The following is a 13,412-nucleotide window of genomic DNA, read 5'->3' as shown; positions in this document are numbered from 1 at the left end:
CTCTTAGGGTGCCTTCACTAATTTTCCTACCTCTGTTAAAATTGAGTAACAGAAACTCCAGACAGGATCTGAAATGTTATTTCACAATTCTGGACTGTGATGTCCTGCTTTAGGAAGTTGGTTTCCATGGCAACATTGCTAGAAGCAAAGAAACTATTCATGATTGTAACAAGGTTAAACTGTCTGATTGCATTTTGTTCTTTGGGTCTGCACTGACTTCAAAGGTATTTCAGAACACATTTCAGAATAATTATAGTTGGATATTTGTGATTGTGACCATGAAGTTGGGGAAGCCTATCTCACTACATTCCTGTAAACTTACGAACTCTAATAAAAACTTGTAAAAAGTTAATTTTTCTTATAGAATAAATTCTGCAGACTGTCCTGCTGACTTCAAATAATTCTTCATGTAAATACAATGTCAGAACTATTTTGAATTATTTTGAGCCATACTCAGGTATCATTAACTACTTCTTGCAACCTCATCAAAAAAACTCAAGGCATCCTCTTTGTGTATAATTCAATATTCAAAACTCTCCTCTTTCTTGCCTCCTATTGAAGCACATCTGTCACGTGAACCAGTAGATGATGGACATTTATATAACTCCACTAAGTTGGAAGTGACACATGAGGATCATCGAGTCTAACTCTTCAGTGAATGGCCCATACAGGGATCAAACCCATGACTTCAGTGGTATTAGCACCATGCTCTAATCAACTGAGCTAAACTCATCCTTGAATCAAAAATTAATTGTATTTTTGATGAGGGAAGTGATGTCCTTTGTCGGCAGATCAGTTTCTAATATCAGTGTGCAGTGGGGAGCAGGAAGGAATTATCTGGAATAATTGGAATAATCACTGCATATTTGCATACTGTGAAATAAACCATAAGTGTGACTTAAGTTCACTCCATGAGATTGCCTCTTCACAGTGTAGGTAGAAGGGGAAGACCAAGGCAGAAGATTCTGTTCTGTTGTAGTCCAGAATCTGCATGGTAAAACAAGATTTATATTTTGTGCTTTAGTGCCACAGTGGCTTTCCACAGCATGCTAAAGCAGAGGCTGAAATAGTCATCATCTGATGAGCGTGTTCAATGTATCTGCTGCCAGCCTTTGGTGTTCGACTAACTTATGAGGCTTCTTTAATTACGTTGGAAGAGAGAGGTGAATAAGCCTAAAGACAGGCTGATTTGTTGATGATGATATGGACTGGCGAGAAATCTAGAAGTAGTCTTTACCAATTTAATTCCTTGCTCCTCTCTTCGCTGCATTAACAGTTCTTGAAGGTCTGCTAGGGCACAAAGGTAAAGGTTTGTACATAGTCTTACGAAACTCAGTGCCTTCAGTGTCCTTGGAGATGATGAAACAATGAAACTGGAAGATCCCTCTAAAACAGATTATTGCTTGAGATAGTTTTGGCTTTTTCTGGTAGATTCTGCCTGATTAAATGCAATGGATAGGAAAAACCCCCACTTTCATGTACTTCCTGGATATGAGGTATGATCTGACAGAGCATAAGAACAGAGTGAGTATGTGGATCTTTATGCCTTTTCAGGTTCCCTATGGAAACAACAGAAACAAAGCCATTGTTATTTTGATAAGGGTTTCTGTTAAGCATATTATCCTCCTTTAAGAATGCTTTCTGGTATGACATTTTTGTACTTTGAAAATAGTGCAATTAATTATACATTAATTAATGCAGTCAGACTTTGACATGTATGCATTTCACTTACTTAGGACATGAAAATCAGGATGTGTGATGCACTGTTCCTGATGTGTGTCTGAGAAATGAGCTGGCTGCAGTGCTGTTGAGCTGACAGCTTAGACACTGGAAATATAGGACTAACAAAAAAAGAAGCCTAAAGGATGGGCAAGCAAGATAGCACTGATCCTAAGGTAAGTCTGTAGAAATAAGATTGATAAGAAGAAAACATCTCAGCAATTCTGATTTCTAGAGATAACAGGATAACATAAGAGTTATATGGACTTTGAACTACTAAAATGGCTGTTATAAAATATACCACATGTATTTTCCTATCAGCAAAGTGCTGAGGAATTTACAGCATGAGAATTGGTTTATATGGCCTTTCAGAGCAGATATTTAGGTTCTTGTACTAGATTACAAATGGTAGTACTTGATTCCAGGGAAGACCGACAATTTCTTATGTGTGAAAAAATCTTCACAACTTAGAAAGAAATGGCAGAAACTTAGAATTAAGAAAATACTTGCAGGCAAATATGTACTCGTAGCTGTGTCCCAGTAAGTCCAGTGCACCTGTGTGTGCTGGGATACACGTGTTTCAGGTTTTTTACAGAGTTCAGATTCATACAAAGAGTGGCATGGGCATTTACTTATTTCATTTATAAACATCACTGATACTAGCAAATCAAGCTAAAAACTTCTATGCTGACTCAGGATGTCTTGTTTGAGAAAATTTAATTGAAAATAGTATCTTGAAAGGTGTACCTAGGTAAAGAATTATTGTGATGTTCAACACCTGCTAAAATTTCTAGAAGTCCACTCTGTTATTAGAAGCTGTAATGCTTTTTTAAGGCCTACTGTGTAGGAAGTGCAATATAAGAAGTCTAAAGGAAAAACAGAAGCAGTGTAAGAAGCAGAAAATCATGTTTGGAAGGGGACTGAAAGCAATTTTATTATTGTCCTTATCTTTGAAATAATAATTCATGTGAAACCGCTGCTAAGTTTGACAGCCACTATTTCAAAAGGCCCTGAGACATCCCAAGGACCAAACACGCCTTCCCACTCTGGTTTTTGGGGTGCTGCTGAGTTTTTGTGTTTCTTGAACTAAAAGTGAAGTATCTTCTTCGTAGTGCTCACAGAGGCTCTGCTCCCAGGCTCCTGCACTGGAACAGCGTGATCCAAAGGCAAGGCTCTCCTGCAGGGGACAGGGAGCGAGAGCTGAACACCACAGAGGAAGATGAAACTTGGCTGGGGAGGAAAATTAAAAATGGAGAGACCAGAAAATAGGAGAATCATTTAGAAAGAGCAAGTGGATGGGAAATACAGATAAAATCCAGAGGGGGATAGACACTGGAGCTCACAGTCAATACAGTTGTACAACTGAAATGCAAAAAATAAAAGCAGCAGTAGGCTAGGAGATGAGAGGGCAGAGCTGAGAAACCAAAGAACTGGAGCCTGGCATAGGAAGAGGGTTAGCTCAGTATAAGAGAAGTTGGACATGGAATGAAAAGTGAGGTTTGAGGTAAGTTGGAGAAAATACAAAAGACTGGAAACAAAACAAAACTCAGAATAAAGGGAGAATGGTGTATGCCTATTTTATCAGTTTACACTTGGTATGACCAGCTATAATTGCTGCAGGTACTTGGTTTGATAGCCATGGTCTTTCAGTTTTCTTTGTGGAAGAAGTGATACAGAAAGTATATGAAGAAGACTAGGAAGATCAAGAACATAAATATTAAAAAATTTGGGTTTATATCCAAGTTTTATGGATTTTTTATGGATCCAAGTTTTTATGAAGACTTTAATTAATACACTGTAAAACAGCTATTGTTTCTTTTTCACCTTTTGCCTTTAATAATGTTTTGTTTACATATGATTCCAGTGTTCACAATTCAAGAAAATTGTTGATTTCCTTTTGGACCTTCCTGTTAGGTTTATCACGGGTGTTGTTAACTTATACCACAAATTTACTTTTACAGGACCCTAAAAAATGACCATGATCAAAACTCAAGCCTTGGAGCTGAGGTGCAGGCAAACCATAGGCAAAACCACATAGGAACATATACTGAGTTCGGGATACTTAGGATCCGGTTTCCCAGCGTGAGAAAGAACTGGGCAAGGTGGAAGCAAAGCGCTGGTGGGAAACGTGTCCGCGGGGGGCTGCGGAGAGGGTGCTCGGCCCGGCGGGCAGCAGGGCAGGCAGGGCCGGTACGCGGCCGCCTGGCGTAGGGAAGCGTACACCTTCCAACAGTGCGGGCAGACACCACGAAGCACATGGCTCACGGAGAGGCCGGGGGTAAAGGACGAGCGCCGGGTGCCGCCGCGCCCCGAGGGAGCCGCCCGCCCGCCCCGCCGCCGCGGGACAAGGATCGCGGGCCCGGCGGGCATGGCGGCGTGGCGGGACGTGCTCCTGGCGCCGCTGGGCTCCAGGTGCCGCGGCCGGGAATGGCGGGGCGGCGGCTGGCGCATCCCGCCCCGCGAGCGCGCGGACCCGCAGGTGAGGGCGGCGGCGGGGGCGCCCCTGCTCCCCAGGGGGACCGGCGGCTGTGGGGACCCACAGCGCTCCTCCTCCCCCCCTGGGCCACGGCCCCCCCGGCTCTAGAGGGGGCGTCTCCGCGCAGAGCGGGCGGTGGGCGGCTGGCCCCGAGCTGCAGCTCTCTGCTGTCCGTCGGCGTGAGCGGCACTCGCCGCGCCCTGAGAGGCCTCTGAGCGACCCCGCAAATGCCCACAGGGGCCGTCTGAGAGTCCAGGCGGCTCGGGGAGAGAGCAGATGGGCTAGCTCTCGGCAAACAGAAAAGCCCCGGGTACACGGAGCTGTTAAGTCAGGGATTTGATGTGCTTGTGCCGATACTGATTAGTCCCCTGTGCTACTGCAAACGGGGACTGGAGTGATTTTATACACACACACACACACACACCTGCTTGTATTCTAGTAGCCATGAAAGGCTTATAGCAAAAAGTGCTGCCAACGCTACGAGCAGGGCATCGCACGGCAGTTTCGTGGTAGTGCTGTTCAGATGCTTTGAGGTTAGGTGTAACATGCAAGACAAGTGCCTCTGGCTCTAGTAAACTTTCACTTCTTTTTACCATGATGCAGACTGAAAGGGGTTTTTTTTGGTATTCTTTTGTTTTGTTTTGTTGGGGGTTTTTTGTTTGTTTGTTTATTTGTGTTTTTTGTTTCGGTTTGGTTTTTATTTTGTTTCGGGTTTTGTTTGTTAATTTCTTGGGTTTGTTTTTGTGTTTGGTTTTGCTTTGTTTTGTAGTTAAAGCTGAAACGTTTGTGATTCAGATGTTGGGAGAAGAGAGCTCTGCCACTATATATAACATTGTGAGAATGAATGGTATTTCACAGAGATCGTGCTGTAGCAAGATATATACTGTATCCATTTCTGATATACTTGCTGACAAAAAATATGTTTATAGTGTAATATTCTTTATATGTCTGTTTATGAATATAATTTTCAAAATACATAGCATCTACTTGTACATAAAAAAAAAAAGGCGCAAAAAATGAGCTAGTGTTTTAAGTTGAAGTTAAACTACAAACTCCTGTTACAAAAATAGAGTGGTCAGTTTTTAGAGGTTCATGTATTTTGGACCTCCCAGGGGAATTGCAGTGTTATCTGTAAGCATAAACTCATAGTGGTATGAGTCTGAAATGAGTGTAAGAAAATATCACCATAATGTGTGTTGGTTCCCCCCCCCAATTATTTCACTCTGAAATAGTGAAATCAGTTTACAGACTTTGATAAGTTTGTATTGTAGCATAATAGCCTTATTTAAAGTAGTAACAGTCTTATATAGTAGTATAAAAACCATAATAAGCACAAAATCTATTTTTATGTTTGTACCTGTTTCCTTAATTGTTTTATGGCTTGATAAGGAAAAAATGCTGAAGCTTTCTTGGCTATTATGAAGTCAGGAGTGCAGAGATGTGCTGAAGTCTGTTGTCCCTGGAAGTAACCAGAATCAGGAAGAAAACATACTAATCATACAGAACTGTACCAGAAAAAGGCATGTCTCTTTGAGCTCCACCATCACTTGTTTTTTGTTTTAGTGTTGTAAGAACAGAGAACAGATAATTGTTACTTATTACTGCTTCCCCCTCCTCCCCTTTTCAGCCACCTAAGCGAAAAATAAAAAGCCATGTAGTAGTTTTAAAAGAGCAGAAGGTATGTGAGTTTAAAATTTCTACAGCTCATAAAGGAAAATGTAGTTTCAATAAATATGTCTGTGCATACACACGATTATGCAGTGCACACAGCACTCCACTCTAGGCTGCAGGTAACATTTTCAAACACATCTCAATTATTTATGTGCCTGAGTTTCAGTTTTCAAAAATGCTGTTGGCACCTAACAGTGTAGGTCCCTCTGAGGCTGATGAAACTTCGTGTACCTTATGACTGGTTTTGTGGAGAACATGTGCCTGACAGCTTCAGCATGTCCTCCTCTATCATCCCAAGGAGTTCGTGTTCGTCCCTACATAACCACAGTGAGAGAAACCCCAAATAATAGAAAACAGGTTTTAATGGTCATAAGGCCAGAATTGTCTTTGATTTATAGTATTGCCTTTAAAGTGGGATTGCAGTACAGGATAGCATGTCAGGCGAAAGCTGCAGCAGTAAGGGAAGGTCATGTTGTTGTCAGCACTACACTGAACATGACTGGTGTTACAAACAGGATGGTGGAGACCATGCTGGACTGTTATATCCCATCTACAGTGTCCATCCGTCTTTGTGGCTCTAATCTGGTCTGCTGAAGCTGAATGAAACCTTCCCAGGAGGAAAATCTATGGGAACTATATGCAATACTCTTCCTACTTATTTTTCTAAAAAAATCACTCAGTTAATCCCTCCTTTTTGTGATTTAGGTTATCTTAAATTTATTTTTCACTTAGTAACGCTATATCAACTGAGGACGTTGGTCCCCCCACACATGTCCCCCAACAAGCCAATCTGTGGGGTTTGGTGTGCTATGCAGGGAGATGGTAGGTCCAAGCAGGATAATCCAATTTTCTGAGAATGAGTAATGAGTTTGAGACTCTTTGGGCAGTTCAAAGCACAACAGGAAGCTGAGGTGGCCACAATTTGGCAAGTTTTGATCTTCCCTCTGTATTTTTTTCAGACTGGCTCTATCAACCACTGTGTAATACAAAAACCTGTTTCTGCGTTCATGCATTCTAGGTAAACCCTTGAGATCTGCTCTGTATACTTTGAATTACTAGTTCTTTTGCTTTATGTTCTCATCTCTAACGTTTTGCCTTAGTTTTGGAGCTGATCATACTTTCCCCTCCTGAAAGAAGAGAGGCCCCTTTGAGGGACCATGGTGCTTAAGCCTCAAGAAAGGCAGGATGTATTAAGTACTTGTCTTCATCCTTTCCTTGGGACTCTCGTTGCTTTGCATCTTTGCCGTAGTGCAGTTGCTGGCACACACTGTTCTGAGTTGAGCAGTTCCCGCTGTCTGTCCTGTGGGAATAGAAGGAGACATCAAAAAACAGTTTCTGGAGTTTCTAGCTGCTCTTTTCACTAGGACAGAAGCTGGGTGCTGCTCTGCTGTACACTGATAAATGCAGGTCAGAAAAAGGGCTTTTTAAAACCCATTACTGGGTGTGACATCTTCTCGTCACTGTTTCCAAATCAATAGTCCTTGATTTCCTAATAAAATTGGTGCTTCTGGTTTTTCCTGATTAAGTCTCAGTGTTGCCAGTAATGAAAAACTCTGCACAGGAATTGTGTCTGGGCAGATACTTGCCTACCAGACTTCAGTGTTTTCAGGTGCAATGGTCTAGAACTTGGTAAACACAGGGGAGTATGCCTTGAAACACATCCTGATCTGCTGGGAGCCACAGCTCAGCTTCATGCCAAGAGGGCACTGGTGATGGCTGCCAAGTCATCCTGTGCAGCCCCCCATAAAATGCAACCACAGCTGCTCCTCACTGCCTGGCCGCAGTGAAATCAAGCCTTTGGGGGTCCCTTTGGCTGCTGTTGCAACCTCCAGTGCAAAACAGTGCAATAAGCCTGGCATCACAGAATGTGTCTTGGACATGAGTGTGAAACTGCAGTAAGAGCTAGTGGAGAGCTCAAGGGTGTGCTCAGGTGGCATGTGGGGCAAAGGGGTAGGAGGATGTTTCTGTCCTTGCAGTTCCCATTGGCTGCTCCCAGGCCATGGCTGGCTCTTCCACCAGCTGGTTTGAGGTGGCTGCTTGTGGGTCTGTGACACTTGATTGGTTAATGACATGACTTACATTTAACAGTGAGCCAGCACTGAAAAGGAAACCTTTTTGTTTGCAAGGTGGCGTGGAGGGCAGAACTGATGAGAGTGATGAGATGTGTCCAGGTGGGAAATGCAGAGGTGGGACTGACCATACCTTCAGCCTCTTTAGAAATCTCCTGAGCTTTGTCTTTCTTTGCAAAATGGAATTTCAGTCCTGTGACAGCCTGCCTGTCTTGTAGTGTGTGCAAGGACTGCTGTATGCAGCTGTCAAGCCCATGAAGATTTTGTTACTGTGTGAGAAAAGCAATGGCACAAAAAGAAGAATGCTGATAGAGAGACAGTGAACAGTCATATGGCTCCAGCTGTGTGGGTCACTCATATCATGGATCACAGAAGTATAGAATGGTTTGGATAAAAGGGACCTTAAAGATTATCTAGTTCCAACTTCCCCATGCAAAAGGACACCTTCCTCTAGACCAGATTGGACACTGCTGTCAAACTCTGACTTACTTCAGTAAGTAACCCTAAGTAAACCCTTTTTGTTTCCTCCATCTGAATTTTGCAAACTGCATTTGTTTTCCATGTTAGAGACTTCTTCAGAGGGTCACCTCTCTAGTCAATATTAAACCCTGTGTTGTGAAAATATAAAACAAGCAAAAGAAAGCCCTGAAATTTATTATCAGATAATTTTCTTCTTTTCCTGGTTTAAACTAGGAGGACCTTTATGCTGTGTGATTTTAGATCTTTTGATGAAAGAATGCATTTGTAACAGCAGTGGGTTGTTGGCCTCTGTGACTGCTCAGTGCTAGTTAGGTGAGACCCAATTTCAAAAGAAGCAAAATTAGCTCTTTGCTAAGATCAAGTGCTGAACAAGTAAAAAGAGTCACTTTTCAATGATCTCAAAGTGGAAATCTGAATGAGATTTTCAGCATTGTATTGACTCTCTGAATAATACACCAGAAACGTAATTTTCTTATGGCTGTCTGAATTTTCACTTCTTTAAAATAACTTACAACAAGATCATTTCATATGGGATACATAACTTGCCTTGAATATTTGGGATTTTCTGATTATATTGCATTAGTTAATAAAAGAAGACTTGCTTCATTTTCTTTGGGACTGACCTCCAAAATACTGTCAGAGAGACAGGTAAGGAGTTCCACTATGAAAACCAGGCAAACTTTGTCTCCAAAAGAGACACAGTAAAATAAAACCATTGCTATATTTAAAGATTTATAATAATTTGTAAATACAGTTTGGATTAGTTTGCTATTTCTTGCTCTATTACTGGTACTTGTTCTTTGTTGCCACAAGTTTTGGGCATCTCTTACAATTCTGCAATTTGAACGGTTTTCAATCAATTAAAATCTTTAGATGACTTTCTTGTATCTTTCTGTATGACTAAATTTTTCAGTAATCCATATTTTATGCTGGTCATTGAATTGGCTTTATAATAGATGATATACAATATTATGCTGTATTTTAATTCTCTCAATGTGACACAAATTTCAGCTTTTACCGAGGTGGTTGCCATTAGCCATAAGCACAGATTTTTTCATTGCCTATATGGGCCACAGTTACGAAACAGTCAGATCCAAACCTTCTCAACAACTGCCACGCTTCTAGAGCAGTGGGGTTTGGAGCAGCTTACTTTAGGTGGAAGGCTGAATTATGCACCATGTCACAGAGACTTTTTGCATTTTCTGTTGGGGAATAGACCAGGAAAGCTGCTTTTAAGTAAGTTGCAGATGTCTAATGACAATATAGGATTTATAGAAATGCTTCTGGGACCTGTATCAAAGATAGGGCTGAGGAATTAAATTGTGATTTGAGATTTCTTGTGTTTAGCTCCTTTGCAAAAGCTGGGCTGTAAGAGGTGTTAAGGTGAGTGCCTACGTGGCCTTTTGCACCTAGTCCACTGCCATGGGCTCTGCAGTGGGACAGGATAGTCTGCTCAGACCTCCAGCTGCAAACCGCATCCTGAGCTGGGCATGCGCTTGTAGAAGTGCTATTTGATGTGTTTTTCTAAAACATTACATGTTCAGGGATAGCAGAAAGCCTTAATTGATTACTTAATAAATTTAAAAAGTAAAAAGTAACAAATTAATTAAAGGTCTAGTATTTCATATTGGGCTAAGCTTTCCATCAGTTCACTAGCTCTGTGGTCCAGGAGTTAAGGTGGAGCTTCTTTGACAAGTGATAGTTTTAGTTTTAGTATTTCCTGCATTTTGTTGTCATAGCCTCACTAATACTTGCATTCAGAAATATTCTTCCAATTGTGTTGTGCAATCTACTCTGGGATCAGAAACACCATGTTGAAAAGACCATTAAAGAGTTTTTCTTTCATTGGCTAAGCTTGAGATCAAAATATTGGAAACCGTTTTACGAGCCTTTGATGTAAGACCCCAATCCAGAAAAGCACTTAAGACATCCATACTTAGCTTTTAAGTGCAGTCAATTAATTGTGAAAGAAAATGCCATAGCATTTTCAATGTGGATTGAAGACTGAATTTATACTTTTCTGAGAAGCTGACATGCTACATTTTTTTCTGAGAAAATCTAAAATCTCTCTTCAGCATATCTGAAGAGTTTTAAGAAGTTCTGTTATCCTGCTCTGACTTGGGTCTGTCTTTATCCTGCTAGGACAGATCACTTCTATTAGTTTAGGCAGTGTATTTGTGAACATCTGAGAATATGTTTACAATGGGTGAGTTTGAATTAGTTACTAGGACATAATCACAGAAATTCTTCTGTGACTTGAAATTATATCTGTCTTTAAAAGGGAAAATGTTTCTGAATCTGCAGTCTGCTTGCAAAGGCAGTTTGAGATTAGCTGATAGTTTTATAATTTGGCATAGTGAACTGGTGAACAGTGGAAGCATTCAAATGAAGTTATTTGCACAATATTCTTGTAAGTCTTTTTGAAATCTAGTGAATAAAAATTTCTGGCAAATTCAATTACTTATAATTCTGTATTTCTGCAGATATGCAGAGCCTTGAACACTGGGGCAAAGAAGTAGGTAAGAAAGAGTATAAAAGCAAAAGCTGCCAATTAGTAACAGATGTACTGACATATTGTAGTGAGGGAGATAAGAGGAACCACAGCATATCTGTGTTACAAAGCCAGGTAGTCACCCTATAGTTTGTTGAAAACCTTACATGGGTTCATATTTTACTGCATGTGACCCTGGAGTTTTACAATGTACTTCTATCCTAAGTGGAACTGAAGTAGTGTGCTTTGTTTAACGATCAGTTGTTATATTACTTCATACCGTAAGCATGCGTGTAATGGATGCTGAACCAGAAAGTTCCTGCCCTGAAAAGCTTATGCAAGACAGCCTGTTAAGTTGGAAATCTCTTTAATGCTGGCTGTAATTTACTAGTTGCCATGAAGAGTTTCCAGGGGTAAGGGTTCAAGAGATACCAATGTGCTTATACCCTGAGCTCTTGTGAAATAGTCTTGAGTGTTAGCTTTCAAGAACTCTGGCTGCATTTCAGGTGTCTAATGTTACTGCAATTGACTTGCTCTATGTGTAGTTAATTTTCAAAAGGTTTAATATTTTAGGACACTCTTCTTGCAGTGGATTCCTGCAGTAGCTGTAATAAGGGAAAGTTTTTCTTTCCCTCCTTTGGTGTATATGAGTAAAGATTGGTCACAGACTGCATTATGCTGACTTCTCATAGGCATGCTTTCACCTGAAAATAGTTCCTTCCTCCTTCCCTGGTACTGAAAATCAGTTTGGATCTTTACAGGTACTGTATACTAGAGTACTGACGCAGTTCTATTAGCCTCAGGACTATCTGTTGCTTTTAAACGAGTATTTGCTTTTATCTAATAATTTTGAGGGTAACAATTTCCTAACTGGAAAAAGATGTATGGATGTGTACCTTTTTTTTTTTTTAAATATTAAAATTTTGACAAACCTGGTCAACAATGCAGAAATACTGGCTCTACTAGTTATAGTCTTTTAGAATACAGAAGTTCTTTGAAAATGACAATGTGTACTTGTTTCACTACATGCACAGTGTATGCAGAGCTTAGTTATGCTGCTTGACAGCACTTTTCAGCTCTAGAGTTTTGGCTAAGACACTCTGTTTCTCTATTATCAGTATAAATTTGTTGCAGTTTCAGTAAGCTACTTACAACTTGATTGTTCTGGCTAGTTTCCAGTACAACTGTATTTTGCTTTAATGGACTAACCTCTAACTTAATTAAACAAGTCATTATGTGATTTCTTATTACCTGCACCTGTCTGGATCTATGATGTGTTGTTAAAGGCAGTTGCTACTGTTTCATCCAATAATTAATTAAATTTCAAAAATGGATGAAATTATTCTGACAGAGAGGTGTGCCTTTTAATTTTCTTCTGTAGGGCAAAAATTATCTGGAGCACATGCTGTTTTGTTAGAAAATGTGTGTATCTGTGCTTTTCATGCTGAAGTGGACATATGTACAGCTAATGATACTAAAAATTTGTTGTTCGGTATTGACACTGTGACCTAGTTTTCCTGAGTTTGGTACTCAACCAATGAATAGTACTTATTTTCTGGTCTTGAAGGAGCTGAATGTTTCTTGCAACTCTTGGTTTAGTAAAGCTAATTCCAAAGCAGGATAATGCACATTAACCCTCTTCTTATCAGTGTTTAATTGCTGTAGTGCATCTACAGGCTTTGGCCAGTCCTTTACAGGGGTGGTGGTGGAGAGTTGTATGGGCTGGGGGAGAAGAAAACAGAAACAAAAATGAAAGGATTCACCTGTTTTTGCTGGATGGGTGAGTGGTGAAATCAGTGCAGGGAACAGTACAGCAGGGGATCGCAGGGCTGCGTTGCCCTGTCTCCTGAAACTGGTGAGCCAAGCACTGCATACCTGACCCCACCATGGTCACCTGCCTTGCTGATGGCACCTCTGCATTTTGAAGGACAGATTACCTCTGTGTGAGACTGAATTTTTAGGTTTTGTCTGCTCTCATTGCCCATCACCAAGGATTTGAAAGAAATGAGTGGTGCAGGTATTTCCCTGAATTTTACACTCTGATCTCCTTCTTTACTTCTGGGAACCTTAATTTTTGAACATTAGTTATGTTTAACCAGATTTGACCTGACAGTGTCCCTTTAATACCATATTATGCAAGGATCTCAGACATTAAAGATGTTGGAGAAGTGAATAAAAGCAATTTTCTAAAAACTACTCATGTGCCTTAAATTTCAGAGCCAAACTCTTGCCACTCCATTGACTAAATCAGTCTAGAAATCTCCAAAGCCTCTTCCGTGGCAGGGAAGTACAAGCAGCAATCCTAATCCTCAGACTGGCAAGAAATGAGAAGCCAAAACTCATAAATGTCTCAGGACTTCCTTAGAGGAAAACTGGAAGGAAGGTTGCAATATAAACTTGACTTCAGGTCTTTGGTATATCAGAACAGAAATTTGCCAGTCAGAAGGAACATGTGGGTTTATTCTTGTTTCTCTTCAGGGTTTGGTGTCAAAAAGGATACACGTTC

The 13,412-nt window shown here is 40.7% G+C and overlaps 1 protein-coding gene across 1 annotated transcript in view; it reads left to right on the top strand.

The window, feature by feature from the left end:
• The first annotated feature begins 4,087 nt into the window (after positions 1-4,087).
• Positions 4,088-13,412, top strand: part of TRPM6 (transient receptor potential cation channel subfamily M member 6) — a 78,873-nt gene continuing 69,548 nt past the window's right edge. The window contains exons 1-2 of the mRNA XM_050329055.1: positions 4,088-4,198; positions 5,823-5,873. Coding sequence (XP_050185012.1) covers positions 4,088-4,198; positions 5,823-5,873 — 162 coding nt within the window. The remainder of the gene's footprint in view (positions 4,199-5,822; positions 5,874-13,412) is intronic.

The sequence above is a fragment of the Myiozetetes cayanensis genome, unplaced genomic scaffold, assembly GCF_022539395.1.
Source record: "Myiozetetes cayanensis isolate MyiCay16 unplaced genomic scaffold, myiCay2020 scf4, whole genome shotgun sequence".
NCBI lineage: Eukaryota > Metazoa > Chordata > Aves > Passeriformes > Tyrannidae > Myiozetetes > Myiozetetes cayanensis.
This window is presented reverse-complemented; position numbering and strand designations above follow the sequence as displayed.